The 19,723-nt window shown below is 37.4% G+C and overlaps 1 protein-coding gene across 3 annotated transcripts in view; it reads left to right on the forward strand.

Annotated features, from left to right (window-relative positions):
* Positions 1 to 387: 387 nt before the first annotated feature.
* Positions 388 to 19,723, forward strand: part of LOC307129527 (UDP-glucuronosyltransferase-like) — a gene marked incomplete at its 5' end in the record, with an annotated part of 38,879 nt that continues 19,543 nt past the window's right edge. The window contains one exon of one of the 3 annotated variants that reach the window (XM_079822017.1): positions 388 to 1,251. In XM_079822017.1, the coding sequence (XP_079678143.1) occupies positions 388 to 1,251 (864 nt within the window). Of the gene's footprint in view, positions 1,252 to 3,431; positions 4,540 to 14,419; positions 15,263 to 19,723 lie in introns of those variants that run through there. The other 2 variants (XM_079822019.1, XM_079822020.1) reach the window with 2 other exon arrangements.

The raw sequence follows: 19,723 nt of genomic DNA on the forward strand, positions 1-19,723 counted from the left end.
CATTATGTCGCTCTATTTATGTTTTCTCTCTGTCTACCTCTGACCTTGATGGACCGAGAGAAAAAGAAATGAATGAGAAGGTGGAGCCCTCCGAGCACTCCCGCCTATTACGTCATCGTCATTGGCCAATGGCAAAGTTTTTTGTTTGTTCTTCTTTTTTGCTTGCAGTATATCAGGACGGGACCTGCTGGGGGTGTGGTTTTCCACGGATGAATGGAAGGTGGTTTACATTCTTTTGACGCCCTGCCTTCTTTGTTGGTTGTAGAAACATCCCATTTAGAATATAAACCTCTGTCTGGAAGTGCAAATTCAAAAGTGCCTTCCAGCAATCCAAAACAGCCAATCTTGCAATACTACCAGCTCATATGCTTGTAATCACTGCTGATTATGAATTATATGATTGTTAGAATGGTTGCTTCTGTATTGCTCTTGTGTCTTCTCTGCCTGGGATCAGCAGAGGCTGGGAAGCTATTGGTGATTCCAGCATTTGGCAGCCACTGGACAGGCATGAGGCCTTTGGTGGAGGAGCTTGGCCGCAGAGGAAACCAGGTGGTGGTCGTCATCCCAGAGGAAAGTCTGAACATGGGTCCAGCACAGCACACCACCACTTTGACGTATCCAGTACCCTACACCAAGACCCAGCTACAAGAGCGCATGAATGCAGGTATTGATAAAATGTTGAGTGTAGATGTATCTACAGATCTGGCCAGGTTTCAGAGTTTTATCAACACTTTGGATCTGCTTAAAGTCGTTATAACCCGCAACGCTGAGGGTTTGCTCTCCAACAAGGACTTGATGAAGAAACTGCAAGACTACAACTTTGATGCTATTCTCACAGATCCATTTGAGGCTGTTGGAGTTATTGCTGCTGAATATCTCTCAGTTCCAGCCATTTATATGCAAACAAGCCATCCTTGTGGTGTCGATGCTCTTGCTAGTCAATGTCCAGTTCCAGCCTCTTATGTTCCACATCCTTTAACTCACTTTACTGACCGCATGAATCTTTGGCAAAGAAGTGTGAACCTGGTAAGGACTCTGCTGCAGCCCATGGCTTGTGGACGTATGTTTGCCCGTGCAGATGAGATCGCTTCACATGTACTGCAGAGGAAAACCTCGATGGTGGAAATCATGAGCCGTGCAGCTCTCTGGTTTATGCATTTTGACTTTGCCTTTGAATTACCTCGTCCATTGATGCCTAACATGATCATAATTGGAGGACTGGACAGCAAGAAAGCAGGACCTCTGTCACAAGTAAGTCTTTTTTTTAATAGCTGTCATTTTACACTACTGCTAATTTTGCCTTTGTTGTCTACCAGCAAAGTTTCTCTAAATTTGTCCACGGAAGAAAAGAGCAGCCTCATTTTTGTTCAACACCTGAAAAACAGGATATGTCACCATAAACACATTTCCCTTTCTTGCTCAATATGTAATTGTAATCAATATTTTCAATCAGTGCATTTTATTATTTATACATTTCTTATCAAATATCTAAATGTACACAGTAATTCCACTGGAGTGTGTCATTCGTTTTCCCATGCACAAACTCACTATAACTGATGCAGTTTCTGAAGTTTCTTGAGAGGGAAGTCACAAAGTCATCATGATTTGTAGTTTTAACTGGTAAAATGGTTTCCATCTCTATAATCACACATATAGATATGGTTTTATTTGAGTTTGATTTTTACTTCACTCTCTGTTAAAAATGCATGGACAAAGAGCAATGTCTTCGGTCTGGATTTCTGGAGATATATGCAGTTAAAGTCCCCATGAAATCAAAATTGAAGTTTTTTTTTTGCTTTTAGTATGAATATGTTAGCATTACTGTTATATATAAGCTGTGCTCCAAAAACACTGAGAAAATTTCCATTTAGAAGATATAAGCATTCAAAACTTACAGTCTCTCACTTCTACCAATATGGATAAATGATTTTGATGACATCACTCTGCACTTCTAAATGCTCTATATAATCTAAATCGTCCCGCCTAAATTATAAATAGACACTGAAGCTGAATTAATTGAAAACACTCCCTCTGCTCTGCGTCACTGGACACGCATAGTTAGAGTTTAGGAGGAAACTACAGCTCAACAGCTCAACAGCTTTAGCTGAGCTGTGATATAAACTAAAAGGGGAGGGGCTATTCAATATATTACACCCTGTCTTCCTGTTTCAGTGGAAATTACGTCAAGACACTGAATAATGCTGTGCGTTTTAAGTCCCTTCATTTGGCCTTTAAACTGTGAGTAGTGCAACATCAATGCAGTGAACAGTTCATATGGACAAATGTGTCAATAGCGCCACCGCGTGTGTAAAAAGCAAAACTATTTAGAGTGTTATTTTGTAGCCTGTTCTTTTAGATATCAACTATAGTAAATACATAAGTGACGATTGCACTTTAAATGATGGATATTATGGTATTTAATAGTCAAACTATCTAGCCAGAAATGAACTTGAGTGAAATTATCAAATGTTACTTTCTATTCTGTTTTATGCTTTTGAAATTGGCAATCAAAGTGGACATTTTCCCATCTAACTTTTGAAGTTTTTAAAGCAACCAGTGTTTAGTCACTATTTTCTCAGTGTCGTGGCTACGTAAGGTAGAAAACACCAGATGTTAACTACATTTAGATTTCTTCATTTTGTAGATGTTTTCATCACATATTTTTATTAAACAGCAGTATAGTAGTTGAATGATTGTAGTTTTTAAAATACCATACTGGTCAATTCTTTTTCTTTTTCTTTTTTTCTGCAACCAAGAAAAACTCAACAAATGCTCGCTTCTTTTATATTCCTTTTTTCTGCATCATACCTGTGCTATCAGAGCATCACGAAAACAGGCCTTTTGTCATATAACCATATTCCAAAACATTTCACACAGTTTGGATCCTCACTGCAGTGCAAGTATGAGCATGCACATTCTAATAGAAATAATAAATAAGCTACAAGCGGTCAATGTACTTTGTAAAAATGTTGATGAGCTCGGTTTATGTGCTTTGAAAGCTAGAGTTGACATTAGAGGACTCATATCAGCTCAAAGTCTACCCTCTGTCTGAAAGGGGTCTTTATAAAAATGTGTATAGTGTTTTTTTTCCCCTCTTAAATATAACAAGTAAAAAAATACTTTATTATTTTGCAGGCTGTGCAGAAGAAAATTAGGTTAGAAAATTGAGAAATTGACTGAAGGTTTAAAATCTGTAAAACAAGCAATTTACAGAATCTGTACAGTGGCACCAAAAAGTATTTGGAGACTGTTTACTTTTTTTCCCACAAGAAATTCAATATAATAGCTGTTATTTTGCCCTTGTTAACTGTCATCAACTTCAAATGTGAAGAGAACCAGCATGTCCTTGGTCTTGTTGTGAATGATTTACTAGTGCAAAAAAAGTGCCTTCATAATTTTTAGTCAAATTGTAAAAGCTTTTGAGTTATTACAACACTCAGCTTTATTCATTTATGAGATCTGGATACATTTCTCACTCTGCTACTAAGGACATGCTTTGCCGCTAAAGAATCGAGATTGTCAACTTTTCAGGCTCAGCCTACTTTTGGTTTTTAAAACTCCCCTTTCAGGATAAAAGCCTGTGTCGGGAAGAGCAAATTCAAAAGTGCTTCCAGACTTACAAGACAATCTTCTTGCCAGTACTACCAGCTCATATGCTTGTAATTATTGCTGATTATGTATGATAGGATTGCTAGAATGGCTGCTTCTGTATTGTTCTTGAGTCTTTTCTGCCTGGGATCAGCAGAGGCTGGGAAGTTATTAGTAGTTCCTTCAGATGGCAGCCACTGGACAGGCATGAGGCCTTTAGTGGAGGAGCTTGGCCGTAGAGGAAACCAGGTGGTGGTCGTCATCCCAGAAGCAAGTCTGAGCATGGGTCCGTCACAACACACCACTACTCTGACATATCCAGTACCCTACACCAAGACCCAGCTACAAGAGCATGTGAATGCAGGAGTTACTACTCTGACAAGTGCAGAGATATCTACAGATCTGGCCAGGTTTCAGAATTTCATCAACACAATGGATATGCTTAATGTTCTTATAACCCGGAATGCTGAGGGTTTGCTCTTCAACAAGGACTTGATGAAGAAACTGCAAGACTACAACTTTGATGCTATTCTCACAGATCCATTTGAGCCTGTCGGACCTATAGTTGGTGAATATCTTTCAATTCCAGCCATTTATATACAAACAAACCATCCTTGTGGTGTCGAAGCTCTTGCCAGCCAATGTCCAGTTCCAGCCTCTTATGTTCCACAGCCTTTAACTCACTTTACTGACCGCATGAATCTTTGGCAAAGAAGTGTGAACCTGGTAAGGACTCTGCTGCAGCCCATGGCTTGTGGACGTATGTTTGCCCGTGCAGATGAGATCGCTTCACATGTACTGCAGAGAAAAACATCGATGGGTGAAATCATGAGCCGTGCAGCTCTCTGGTTTATGCATTTTGACTTTGCTTTCAAATTTCCACATCCGGTGATGCCAAACATGATCATAGTTGGAGGAATGGACAGCATGAAAGCAAAACCTTTGTCGCAGGTAAGTATTTTAATAGCTCTTATTTTGCCACTACTACTGATTTTCCGTGTGCTGTTTTCTATTGTCATCCACAAATGTGAAGAGAATTTGCCAATATCACAGTTTAAAAAGAAAGACTCTTCAGAAATAAAATAAATAAATGCACCCATTTTTGCTACTGGAATGAAAGCTCTCAATAGGTCTTTTCATTATCAGTCAGCAGTTTTTATTTTTTATTTTGAGAGATTTTAGGTAATTTGTGAAAATTGCAATTGTAAGTGGGATCAAGTAATTCATGGATCAAGATGTTGGGGTGAGGGAGAACCTATTTGAGCCTTTCACAGGTATGTGTAAGAACAGGAAAAAAAAGTTCTAAAACATGTTTGACCGTTTCTGGAATTTTATCACTTTACAAAACTCTACAAACTAGTTCTTCAGTTTCTGTGTACAGGAGCAAAGTCCAAAACCTCCCCAGCCTCCACCCTGTTAGTTTTTGTATAAGTCAATCATGCCAAACATCACCACAATTAGCAATCTGGTCAACAATGCTTCTATCCTTATAAGCACACATGCAGGTAATAGACCAGTATTTGAAAACAGGCTGCGTTTGATTTTTATCTTCAAGCTCATGCTTCACTCTTTAAAAATAAATGTTGAAAAGAGCACAACTTGCATTAGTAATTAACTTTAATTACACATTGTTCCACAGATTTTAGTGTCTAGTTTCAAATGTAGCATTTTAAAGTGCCGTGGTTTTTGGTTAGTGCTTATTTAATAGGGTATAGATAATTGATAGCTATATATTTAACAGTATTCTGTAATGTTTAAAGAATGGCAACCAAGAAGCCAAAATTGTCACAAGTAAGCTCCCATAATTACATTTGCATGTACATTTGCACTAACATTATCAGTGCCATTGCTCTATATCCCTGTCTGTCATCAATTCATTGGCATGGACTGTGAAAATAGCCAGAAAATACAGTGGGCATTTCTCAATGTCAAGGAAGGATCCTCGGAAGCCAGAATTCCGAGGATGCTACATCATCGACGTCCGTCGAAAGGCTGTTCCAATGTCGAGGATCCTCGGAATTTCAACCAAGGTCTGAGTCCTTCGTTCAAAAAATATGCCATATACAGGAAAGGATGCATAAGAGTAGCCTTCGCACACTTAGCGTTCTCAAATCACCCACAATCCTATGCGCGCAGCTTTGCTATCTTGTTCAAAAAATACAAAATATCGGACGTTGGCGGAGTCGGAGTGTTAACGGGGCAATATGCTTTCAAGTGTAAGGATTTACGTTACCAAACATTTGTTATAACCGTAGTAAATATAAGTAAAGTTTAACTTTTAAATGCCAGTACAAATTACAACGTAATTGATATTATACAAATTACGTTATTGATGGCTAACGGACCTTTTCACTGACGTAATGAGGCTAACGTGCACTTGCTAGCCTGTTCCATTTACGTGTTCTCCGAATGCTAAAGAGGAGCCTCGCCTAGCCTCTGAAGGAAGTGACTTGGAAGGACCAGTCCTGCAGAGAAAGGATCCTTGACATTGAGAAACACCTAGTGTTTTGTCTAAATGAATGATGTCTAATGGGCTGAGAAAGAGCAAGAAACTGTTTGGGTCTTTTTTTTATAAGAGCAAATCTGTAAGAGGACTCTAGAATATGCTTCTCTTGAAACATCTCTGCTTTAACAACAATATGAAAAAGTTTATTTATCTCTTGTCACTGAGGCAAAGAACCTTTGTTGAAGTTTGACATCCTCCTTCCACACTAAAACATGCTGATATTTAACTATTTTCTCCCTTATCGCATGTTATCATGATAGCTGATATATTGATTTAGATGGGCAAGCTTGAGTGGGACATTAAAGGGCACAATGTTTTTTTTTTTATAGCCAATAGCATAGTTTTTGTTACAGTCCAGTGTTGTGTGGATATTTCTGTCATTATAATCACAGATTATAATTGTTCTAATCTGTTTCCTAACAGATCAGCATTTGTACAAACAGATACTTTCATATTTAGCCATTTAAATGTCTTGTTTGCTCTCTTTAAAACAGCTAGTTAAACCAAAAGGCTTAAGACTGAGCATCATGTTCAATATATTGTAGGGAACGTTTTATCATGAAACCACACATGGGGGAGACTGGGTGGGTATGGTTTTAACATGGGGTGAGTTGTAACACCACCAATTCCACCAATCAGGGATAAGCTAGAGTCCTTTTATCATTTTATTATTTACAAACTTCCTCCCAGATCCCATATGAATGGTTGTCAATGCTTTAACATGCAGATTTTATAAAGAAAAAAACATATTTTTTAATTAAGTGTGTTTTTTGACCAAAACTATATTTTCTTTAGTACTTAAACATTTGCAGATAAAGTCATATAACTTATATCAAATTGTAGTCTCAGGCAAAATGTGAAGAAATTTTAACCTGCGAATACTATCTGAACAACAGCTGACAGCAGTGGGTGGGTTGGGTTGTAACACATCTTTAAAAAGTGTTACAACCAGAAGGACAGATCATTCAGATCAGTTGCAAAAAATGATTAAAGCCAGTGGTGCAGATTCTGAGACCTCAGACAATGGAAACTTTTATGTTGTCTGTATGGAGCCATTTGGCAGCTCTAAGCCAAAGGAAGTGTGTGTAAATTGTGACCTATGCAGTCTCTGGGCCCACCAAGCTTGCACTCCAGGTTTAACAACATTGATTTCTGACCATTGTTACTCTTATTAAGAATATTAACACTTAGAGACACAATCTCACACACATTTACACTGTTTTACATGTTATTCATACTGGTACACTGGAGTTGTGTGTTCTTTAAGCATAAATACCGTTAAGGAACTTTGTAGTAGACTAATTCACACATACGCACACACTCTTTTGAAAATATAGCTCAGAAAAATAGCTCTGAGCTAATTTGTTCTTCCGGTTTAAAAAGCAAAGTTTAACTGCAATGTCATGAAAATTGAGGTGGCTGGAGAGTATGCGTCTCTACATCATCAGTTTCTCCGTATTATTCATGAGAATAGACTCTTTCAATCGCACTATATTATGCATAAGATCGCATTATAGCAGATAATTTAAATGTAAAAAAAATAAAAAATACCTTTCAAAGGTATATATTATGGCTGTCAACGTTAATGCGCTAACGCATGCGATTAATTCAAAATCTTTAACATATTATAGTATAAGGTAATATATACTATAAGGTATAAGGGAACAATATGTACTATTTTGCAAAAAAAGGGGCAACGACCAGGAAAATTAACAAATTATTTATACTGTAAGTATTTTTTAATTAAGGGGGTAATTATCTGGGTAGTTACAGGGTAAGTGGTGCTTGTTATTCCATGTAGTTACAGGGTAAGTATGAATCTACGGGCTGTAAATTAAAGTGGTGCTTGTTCCCCTCTTGTTTCATGTAGTTGGGTAAGTATGAATCTACGGGCTGTAAATTAAAGTGGTGTTTGTTACCCTCTTCTTTCATGTAGTTACAGGGTAAATACAATTAAAAAACATTAAGAAACATTTATTTGAAAACAACTTTCAAAACCGATTTACGATACCTCTTATTCATTAATAAGGATTATTCATGAACAAAGCTCATCAGACAAACACAACATCACATTCCAATGATCACAGATAGCCCTTTCACTGAATCATTAGCAAGTCGTAAAACTAATCCATGGAGCCGAAATAACCAAAAGGGGGGACCTCTTGGCAAGGCCTGCCTAATCTCACACCAACTCGCTGTGACCCTCATGCAAATCCAGCATTTTATCAGGAAACAAAGGTCCTGAAATCACCACAGATCCTATGCAGGACCTCTAGTCACGTCAACAAATAAGTCACGATGGCAAACAACGTCCAATAGTAAAATTCAACTGCAGTAGCCACAGTTCAACCTTAAGAGGGCAGACATTTTTACACCATATATTGTACAATTAAAACACTTCATACCCAAATGTCAAACATTTACTTGAATCAATAAACAGCACTAATAAAGTTCCAGTCTTGCAGATCATTAACAAAAAGTATTAATTACTTGCCCTTACAAACACTTATCGTTTCACTTCAGAAGACATTGATTCCATTGGGGTGGCATATGGATTATTGTATAGTTGTTGTTGTATGTGCTGTTTGATGATTCAACTTTTAGAGTTTTCATTAGTAAAGATTATTTATTTTTCTTATCTGAAGAAAGAAAGTCGTATACATCTCGGATGGCATGAGGGTAAAAGATGAGTAAATGGTGAGGACATTTCTGGGTGTACTGTATTTTCTTTTATAGCTAGAGACATGGGATTCCTGCTTAAGATTCATCTGTGGCAAGAACGGAAAAAAAGAGGAACAAGAGTAGGATGAAGTCAAGCAATAGAAACGAATAAGTGTTGTAAATCTGTTTTGAAAGTTGTTTTTCAAATAAAGATTTCCGAGTGATATCAGACTGTGTACGTGTTTTTATTGTAATTACCCTATAACTAAATCATGAAACAAGAAGGTAACAAACACCATTTTAATTTACAGCCCGTAAATTCATACTTACCCTGTAACTACATGAAACAAGAAGGTAACAAACACCACTAAGGAAAAATAGAATCACGGAAGTTTTGATCATTCTGATCAGTCTGACTCTGCAGTGCTTGTGCTTGTGCGTGTGTGTGTGTGTGTGTTAATGATGCATGTTTCGTGGTTATATCCACTGATTGGTCGGGACAAGAAATAAAAAATTGCGGGTGGATGAGAGATAAATCATTGTGTTAGTTTGATAAAAACATTTTGCGAGCCCTGTGGCCGAATCATTCCGGTTGCCGTTTTCCAACACTTTCAAAATAATTCCCCACGTGTACTCACGGGGTAGCAGAAGCTCATTATAATATGCAAAGCTTATCCAATCATAGCAATGGCCGTTTACTTCCAAGTCTTCAGTGCGGCACGCCCATAAAAACCGAGCGTTCCATGAGAGAGGCTCAAAACCAAGGTAGAAAATAGCCTATTACTTATTCATTATGATGGTTTTGAATGCACTTGAACGTCATAAGTTGACCTCAGACAACAGTACAAAAAAATAAAAAGAACCAGTTCATGACCCCTTTAAGTAGGGTGTGGGGATGCGTTCTAATCTATACTGTATCTCTTTGAGCATGACAAGAAGTACATTTTAAGAGACCTGGTAAAGCCACTGTTTCCACCTGCATCATGAAAGTGCTGTTAGATGTTAGATTTACTCATGCTGAATTGCTTAAGCCGCTTTTCCACCGCAGGAACTTTCCCCAGGAACACAGAACTTTGGGCTGGTACTCGTTGTGTTTCGACCGCAGGAACCAGGGTCTAAATGAAGTTCCGGGTAAATATTTCCCCCTCCAAATGGCCCTGCTCGTGAGGTAGTACTTTTCCACAGAAGTTCAGGAACTTTCGGGGGTGGTACTTGGGAGATGTATATAGGTGGTACTTGGGAGATGTGTAATAACATACGTTGTCTTATTTTCAGAGGTGGACAGTAACTAAGTACATTTACTTGAGTACTGTACTTAAGTACACTTTTTGAGTATCTGTACTTTTCTTGAGTAGTATTGTTTCTGGAAACTTATGACTTTTACTTCACTACATTTGAAAGACAAATATCGTACTTTTTACTCCACTACATTTTCATCAAGGCCCTCAAAGTAGAAAGTCGTAGCCGCTTTGAAAGTCAGTCGATGATTTGTTTTCTTCTTTAAAACGGGATTTGTTTTTTTTTTGCAGACAGCCTATCAGTAATCACTCTTGTAGAATCACATGAAGTTAAATGATTTCAAAGTATTTTTTGAACACCAATCAATTGATGGTAAAATAGAAGGCGGCAGTTCCCAGACGCAGTGCGCGCAACCATAGTCATACTTAAAAGTTAAAATTCAGAAGAGCAGACGTGGATAAGTCTGAAAAAGTGCGACGACACGAAAGTGCACACAGAAAGCTGCCTCTCAGACGCCAGACCACAAGTACTGAGGTTTAGTCTATTGAATCTACTAAAATCTTATTATAGTCAATTAAAACTAGACTAAAACAATTCAGATGCCTAAAATGTTGTAGTCAAAAGACTGACTAAAACTAAATCAAAATTTGCTGTGGTATGAACTATGGCCATAGCCTTGTGGATACAGCGCTAACGCATAGCTAACGTTCCACAATGATGTTAGTTAGCATGCAAAAACGATGTAGTTGGGCTAATAATGTTAACTGAAGTCCTTTCAGAAATATGTTTTTACATAATCCTGTCAAATAAACACAATGTAGAAACCTTTCTTTTCTAGTATGATTTTGACTTTGATAAGAGCTTTGTAACTTAAAAACAAGTATTTAAATGAGTTCAAGGTATGCTGGCATGTCAGATGGAGCATGACTGGCTTAAACCACCATGATGGAACAGTGCATTCATACAACAATGCAACGATAATAAAATAATACGTTTACTTTTACTTTTGATACTTAAGTAGTTTTAAAAGAAAGTACTTCTGTACTTTTACTTAAGTAAAAATCTATCTTTACAACTTTCACTTGTAATGAAGTAATATTTAACCAATAGTACTTTTACTCTTACTCAAGTAATGGAGTTGTGTACTTTGTCCACCTCTGCTTATTTTAAATCTAGCTTTACGAGCTTTGAGAATATGCTTTAGTTTCAGTGCTTGTCTCTTTTCCGCCGTTTTGTTAATTTCCTATTTAGTAAACCAATACATAACCAGCAAAAGCAGCGCTGCTTGAATCTCCTCTATACTTGTTATTGTTGCAGACAGTATTTCGCAAAAATGATTAGTGTCCGTCGGTGACTGGGAGGAGCAGTCGCGCGCAGTCCCACATCTCTGGACTAATTTGCCTTATAGTCCCGGTCTAAATTTAGACTACAGTGGAAACGCAGACAGTAGCAGGTCTAGGGGGGAAAAGTTCCCGTAAAAAAAGTTCCTGGTAAAAATTGTTCCGGGTAATTTAGGTGGAAACTGGGCTTTTGAAACCAGTGTAGGCTTTTACATTCAGATATGTTAGATCTTTTGTCATTTCTATAAATGCATTCAAATTGTAATCAAACACTCATTTGCTTTAGACTTTGTTTAAACATAAATAGTTTTCATCTGTTGTAGGTAGTACTTTAACTATGAAAGTGGCAAACAATGTAAAAACATGTGTAAAAACATGTGGCCTGTAATCTTTTTCTCACCTCTTTCTTTCATTGAGATTAGTGTGCTTTTGACCACTTAAGACACCGCACCTTGTATGTGAGAGTTCATGTTTTTGTGTGACTGCCTTGTGTTCCCGGGAGAGTTTAGAGAGTTGCCGTGACATGCGAGGCAATACTGACAGACCATGGTGACTTGCAGAATTGTTAAGTTAAGTCAAAAGGTAAAGATAAAAGCAGTAACTTTAACCTCTAACAAACTTCTGTACTTATGAACCAGAAAAGTGACTTTTTTTCATTCTTAAATTCTTCAATGATTTATGGATTTATAAACAATTGTGAGGAGAAAAAAAACCTTGGAAAATATTGGTTATGCTTATGATATTTCTTGTATCAATTAAAAATGCTATTCATATACAATGACTTGACTACAATGAATACACCTCTTCTATGATTATGACGTTTTAAATGTTTTAGTTCAAATTAATTTTGATATTTTAGGCAAAATTGTCAGGGTGATACAACTGTCCTGATATAATGAAGAAAAAAAGATTGGTAAGAATTAAATTCTTAAAAGTTTGGTCAAAGACAATACATACATGCAGAAATAAAAACATTGAAACAGGAAATTATATCATAAAGATTACCCCTGCAGACAAAGGTCAAGAAGTATCTTAAAAAAAGTTAGTTTGGTTCATTTGGTATCTGTATAGAAATGATCTTTACCTAATGCTTTAACTAAAGTTACCATGACAAATGTGTTACTGATATATTAGCCTGTTGCTGACCTCTAGTCCTCTTAGTCCTCTAGTCCTCTTGTATGAACATATACTTATGGGTGGCATATACGGTCGGCAGTGGCTCAGTGGTTCATGTAGGTTGTCTACAAACCAGAAGGTTGGTGGTTCGATCCCCGGTTCCACCTGACCAAGTGCAGAGGTGTCCATGAGCAAGACACCTAACCCCAGCTGCTCCTGATGAGCTGGATGACGCCTTGCATGGCTGACACCGCCATCGGTGTGTGAATGAGTGTATGAATGTGAGGCAAATGTAAAGCACTTTGGATGGCCATAGGTCTGTTGAAAGCGCTATATAAATGCAGTCCATTACCATTATGCACTATTCTATAACGTTTTTAAGTATAAATAGTGTAAGTAGTGTGTTCACACTGAAAAAAAGAAAAGGTGCACTTTAAACACCTGGATGATGCACTAAATTAACTGAAAAAACGAAGTGTGGAATGTTGGACACTTCATGCACTCAACTGTTGCATCTTTAATTACGTAGTGGAGGGGGAGGCACTACCAGATTCCGATGTTGAATGACAAAATAAACATGTAAAGTTCATACACTACACGGTTGAGTACATAGTGCATAAGTACATAGTGTATAAGTGCATAGTGTATAGTGCGTCATTTGGGACACAGCTTAAAGATGAAGATCGTTGGATAACGAAGTTCCTCGTATAGATTCTAAAGATGTGGATTACAAATCGAATTGGTGTTTTTTGTGAATTTATGTTGCGTTTTGGTGTACTTTCTAGTCATTGTGTCCCACGGCAAAGAAAATAAGTATTACATGATAAATAATGGTTAAATGATTACTGAAATGTTATTCATTTTAGGGTTTTAAAGTGTAGTTTTGTTTAACGTAATCCTTTGAACCGAGTTTGCAGCAGAAGTCACAAACAGAGCGATATGTTGAGTGCTGTCAATGTAGTACGTGTTAGATGAATGTAGAACCTTAGCTACTTTACATAAAAATACACACTCTCGTGAGATCACATTGCAGAATAACTGCTAAACAAACCAATAGTGTAAATAAGAACGTATCTTTAGAACAGGAGGTCAAATTGTCTTTATTAGTACTGTATTAATGGTAGTTAGGCTTAATTATTGGCTTATAAACTTAAATATCACTCAATTAGTGCCATAATTAATGAGGATAAAACTTTCACTTTAGAATAGGGGGTCAAATGGCCTTTATGTATTAATGGTAGTTAGGCATAATTATTGGCTTATTCTGGTCAAAAAACTTAAATATCACTCAATAAGTGCCATAATTAATGAGGATAAAACTTTCACTTCAGAATAGGAGGTCAAATTGTCTTTATTACACTATTTTAGCTATTTATAACTGCAAAATCAGCAGTAATTAAACATAAGTTACTATCTTATTGTTCAGTTAACATAACAGAACGGCACGTAAATATAATTACATCACTGCACAAAAATAATATATGGCTTATTAATGTATATGTACATACATACAATTAGACATTTTTGTCAGTTTAAGTCAGGTATCCTTAAGTGCAATTTTAAGTTTATTTCTGAGAAGTACATAAAAAGTAGACTGATAGTATAGCATACTTTCTTAATTTTAGTTTAAAAGAAGTATACTAATAGCACACTTGAATAAACTTCTTTTTGAATAAACTTCCAAAGGAAGTGTGGGATAACATTACAAGCCATATGCAATTGTCTCTATTTAATTTTTGCATGACATAGCATATTTATAAACTTTCACCCCCATTGGTTGCTTCACCTCCATATAACCCTGTAGTTAAAGTCCCACCCAGCTGCTAGGATCTCCACCTCTGCTTACATAAATCAGACTCATTGTGAGATATTGGAGTAGTTTAAGCTACACATTTCCTGGTTGCATCTTTGCCTCTGCTCCAGCTGGCAAAAGCCAAAGTGAGAGATTTTTTTTAACACCATTGATAGAATGGCTTGCGTGTGGTTGCTCCTGAGTCTCTTCTTCTTGGGTTCAGCTGAAGCTGGGAAACTGTTGGTTATTCCATCAGATGGCAGTCATTGGTCAGGGATGAAGCCTATTGTGGAGGAGCTGGGGAGGAGAGGAAATCTGGTGGTGGTCGTCATCCCAGAGGCGAGTCTGAGTATGGGTCCTTCACAGAATACCACCACTCTAACCTATCCAGTGAACTACACCAAGGCTGAACTACATGTGTTATTAGAAGGCAATATAACTGCATTTATGAGTAAGGACCCTTCTTCTCACCAGTCCAAGTTTATGCTTTTCTTCAATCAATTGAACTTTCTTCAAAGGTTCATAGTGAGGAACGCAGAGGGTCTGCTCTTCAACAAGGACTTGATGAAGAAGCTTCAAGACTACAGCTTTGATGCTATTCTCACTGACCCATTTGAGCCTGTTGGGGTTATAGTTAGTGAATATCTCTCCATTCCTGCTATTTATATGCAAGTAAACCTTCCTTGTGGTGTCGACACTCTTGCCAGCCAATGTCCAAGTCCTCCTTCTTATGTTCCACAACGCAGTACCCACTTTACAGACCAGATGAATTTGTGGCAGAGGTGTGTCAACCTGGTAAGGACTCTCATGCAACCCATGGCTTGCAGATCCATGCATACTTACGCAGATGAGATCGCCTCACGTGTACTGCAGAGAAAAACATCAATCGTGGAGATCATGAGCCGCGCAGCTCTCTGGTTTATGCGCTTTGACTTTGCCTTTGAATTTCCAAGACCGCTGATGCCTAACATGGTCATGATTGGAGGAATGTCAACAAAGAAGCCAAAAGCATTGTCACAAGTAAGCTCCCATAATTACATTTGCACTAACATGATCAGTGCCATTGCTCTCTATCCCTCTATCCTGTTGCTTACTTTTCTCTATGCTTGTCTGTCATTAACTCATTGTCATGGACGGTGAAAATAGGCAGCAAATGCACCAGCAAACCTCAAACCAGCATCTTTTTATAGCCGATAGCCGATAGCCCATAGTTTTTTTTTTTTACAGTCCAGTGTTGTGTTAGATATTTTTGTCATTATAATTGTTCTAATCGATTTCCTAATAGATCAGCATTTGTACAAACTTACTAATGTTTCATATTTAGGCATCTAAATTTCTTGTTTTCTCTCTTTAAAAGAGCTAGTTAAACCAAAAGGCTTAAGACTGAGCATCATGTTTAAAGGTGCCCTGCCACACGTATTTCATTACTTTTGTGGTAATGTCTGAAGTTCTACCATGGACTCTGTAACATTTTTTTGTGGAAAAAATGCCTTGGTTACCTTGTTTCAACAATTCTAGCTGGTATAGAATGCCAGCAGGAAGACTCGATTTGGGGCAGTTCTCATTAATATTCAACGAGCTGCTTGACTCTGATTTGCTAACAGCTAGCCAATGAAAGCCTGGCTATCAGCATCCTTTACCCAGCGCAACAAGTAGAGAAACATTTTGTTACACATTACGGGCACTGGTCATAGAATGCCGTGATGGTACTGCTCCAGGCATCAACAGCAACGTTTTTGCGAAACTGTCACTGAGCTAGACGAATTCTGTGGGCGCGGTTTCAACTGGGCGAGCTCGTGAATAGTAATGAGCTCAGGCAACACCACGTCAGACTGACCAGCTTTTGTAATTGGCCTGATTTCTCTGCTTATTTCTTTTCAGTGGCTAGAGCTGACAGAGGAGGTAGTAGTTCATTTTCACATTCATGACATAACACAAACACGTATGGACCTAATATATTTCAAAAAATAAAAGTAAAAACATATATTGAACAAAATATATTGTAAGCTTGCTTTCATATTGGTTGGAGATAGAAATAAATAGATTTCTTATATTCTGGTCATTGAAACGTAAACGTAAAACTCAGTCAGACAAATCAGTCAGATCAGTTGCACATGAAATTGTAAAAGCCAGTGGTGTAGATTCTGAGACCTCAGACAATGAACATTTTTATTTTGTCTGCATGGAGCCATTTGGCAGCTCTAAGCCAAAGGAAGTGTGGGTAAATTGTGCCCTATGCAGTCTCTGGGCCCACCAAGCGTGCACTCCAGGGTTAACAACATAGATCTGTCACCATTGTGACTCTGATTGAGAATATTCACACATAGACACACAATCTCACCCAAAAAAAATTATTACACATTTTTTTGTTGGAAATGTGAAAAGGGTCTGCAGCCACAGCGGAATCAGAGCCTTGTTGTCATTCGTTATAACACTTTTGGTCGAGTTATATAAAAAGTAGATTTTTCTAAAGTACAACCACAATCAACCACAATCTTTCATATTTCATATAGATGAAACAGCAAACCGATTTTAGAATCAAACTGATTAGAACATTAATAGCTGGCAGTATTCATTAGCATTTGATATTGATGGCATTTAGGTATTAGATGAATTCAGTGTATAGTAAGATTTGTGCAACAGATAACCAGAGATAAAGAGAGATGTTAAGTAGGGTATGTGGATGCAGTCTAATCTATAGGCTACTGTATGCCAGTGTCTCTTTGAGTAGGCTATACATTACAACCTTTATACCTTTAAAAGTACATTTTAAGTACTTTTTAAAAGACCTACTATAAAATCCACTGTTTCCACCTGCATCATTAAAGTGCTTTGTGAGATTGGCTCTTGTGGGATATTTTAATGTTTAGATTTACTCGTGCTGAATTGCTCTGAAACCAGTGTAGGCTTTTAGATTCAGATATGTTTGGCTTTAGGCTTTTTGTTATTTCCTTAAATTCATTAACATTTTAACCAAACACACTCATTTGCTTAAGGTTTTGTTTTGTTTTTGTCATAATTTTTTTTATACAATGCACTTATTGTGTACATACATGTTTTGACATTGTACTTACATTTTAAAAATGACCTGCAAGAAATTACATCTGTAATTAATTTCTGTAATTACATTTATAATTACACTATTGATACGTCCCTTACACTTAACCCTATAAACCTACCCATGCCACCACACCTTTCCCTAACTTTACCCGTATCCCACCTCAATATCAGCATAAGTGTTTTGCAGTACATTGTATTTATTTTTTGATGTAAGTACATATAGTTAAGGACACCTTATATCAAGTGGGACCAAAAAAGGATTAAGCCAAACTATGTAAGGTTTTTTTTTTTTTCATTCTTTTTCTTCATTATGATCAGTACAGTTTTATCACCCCAACAATTAGACAATTTGATTACTTTTTGCCAACAAATTTCAAATAATTTCATTCTTTTTTTCTTCATTATGATATCAGGACAGTTGTTTCACCCCGACAATTTTTTACTTTATGCCTAAAAGTATCATTATGTACAGTATATCAATTTTTTTTCTACTTTTACCTTTTTGAAAATTATTTATTTATTAAACAATGTATTAATCTAGGTCAGTGCTGATTTATAATTATTATTATTCATTGTTGTTATTTATGTTTGTTTATTGTCGATTAATGTTAGTTTGAAAAGTTTCAACTATCTGTATATGTAGAAATTAACCTGAACATACATTAATATCTTCTGTAAAAGTTTATTGTTATAGTTCATGATACCCAATGCTTCAACTAATGTTAACATGACAAGTGTTATCAACATATCAACCTGTGGCACACATTTGGTCCTCTTTACCTTTGTATGAACAAAGCTGTCTTTAGATAACTGTGACAGTTCTTCATGCTTGTACGGTCTTGAAATAATTAACCCGCAGAGTTACATTTGACCCACTTGTTAGACTTTAACCGCAGTTCAGTGATGTAGCATAAAAGACTGAGCTGATTAGTTGTGCAGTATGCACATGCATCCAAAGACCTATCAACACTCACTTCCCTTTTGTCTAGTTTAGTGGCACCTCCTCATTTGAAAACATTTCCAGTATACATAAATGTATCTCTGTATACTGTATACCATACACACAGAGGAATGGTGAGAGCACTGAGTACCCCCGCTCAGGGGCTTCTAGCCTGGCTATGCTTGTTCTTCTCAGAGCCTGTTCAGGCTGGAAAGGTGCTTGTCATGCCGGTGGATGGCAGCCACTGGCTGAGCATGAAGATCCTGGTGGAAGAGCTGTCTCAGAGGGGTCATGAGATGGTGGTCCTGATCCCTGAAACCAGTATTCTGATAAGGGCTTCTGACAATTACACCACTAAGTCTTTTCGTGTGCCCTACACTCTTGCTGAGCTGAATGCCAACTTGGACCACATAAGGAAGAATGCGTTTGAGAAGCCTCCACAATTTATTGATATTTTGACGAATTTGGGGAACCTTATGAAGTTCACAAATATGCAGGTGAAAGCCTGTGAAGGACTGCTGTATGATGAGCCACTGATGAAGAGTCTAAGAGAGACAGGATTTGATGTTTTGCTCACTGATCCTTTCCTGCCGTGTGGCACTATCCTTGCTGATTCCTTCTCACTTCCCGGTGTTTACTTCTTGCGTGGAATTCCCTGTCGGCTTGATGAGTCAGCCGCCCAGTGTCCCTCACCTCCGTCTTTTGTCCCGCGCCTCATCACCGGCTACTCAGATAAGATGACTTTCCCACAGAGAGTAAAAAACACGCTTATGGCAGTTTTTGAAATGTACCTTTGTCATAAACTGTTTGCCAGTGCTGATGAACTAGCCAGTAGATATCTGCAGAAGGACACTACATACAAAGAGCTATTAGGGCACGGTGCAGTCTGGCTTCTAAGGTACGACTTTACCTTTGAGTTCCCCAAACCTCAAATGCCAAACATGGTCCAAATAGGGGGCATCAACTGTGCAAAGAAGAGTCCACTGACAAAGGTAAGATGTTAATGAGCATAGTCATTCTCAGTTCTAAATTGTCTTATACAGAGATTTCCCTGAGTTATGTATTTTACAATAGTGAAAGGCACTTATTGTTAAGACAAATAATGCAAAAAACAAACAAACAAAATGGCTAATATTAATCTCTAGGTTAATGTTAGTGCCTACCAGGTGCAACAATTGGGTATGGCAGTGGCAAAACCTTGGCTGCCTGGTCAGGTCAATGCAAAGTAATATATTTTAATTCTAAAATTTATTTTCATTTAATTTTAATGATCTAATAGTGATTTGTTGTCTAAAAAAAATAAAAAATAAATAAAACGAGGCTATATTAGGGAGTGGAAATGGCTAATGAGCCAATTACTGCTCCTCTGCCGCCATCCACTGGTTATAGTGGTAATTCCATGTCTATTTTTAAATTTTTAAAATTTTTAAATAAGTGTTTGCTCCCTTTCGAAGTCACGTAATCATGCGTATTCACTGAGA

This window comes from Gobio gobio (assembly GCF_949357685.1).
Source record: "Gobio gobio genome assembly, chromosome: 7".
Lineage (NCBI taxonomy): Eukaryota > Metazoa > Chordata > Actinopteri > Cypriniformes > Gobionidae > Gobio > Gobio gobio.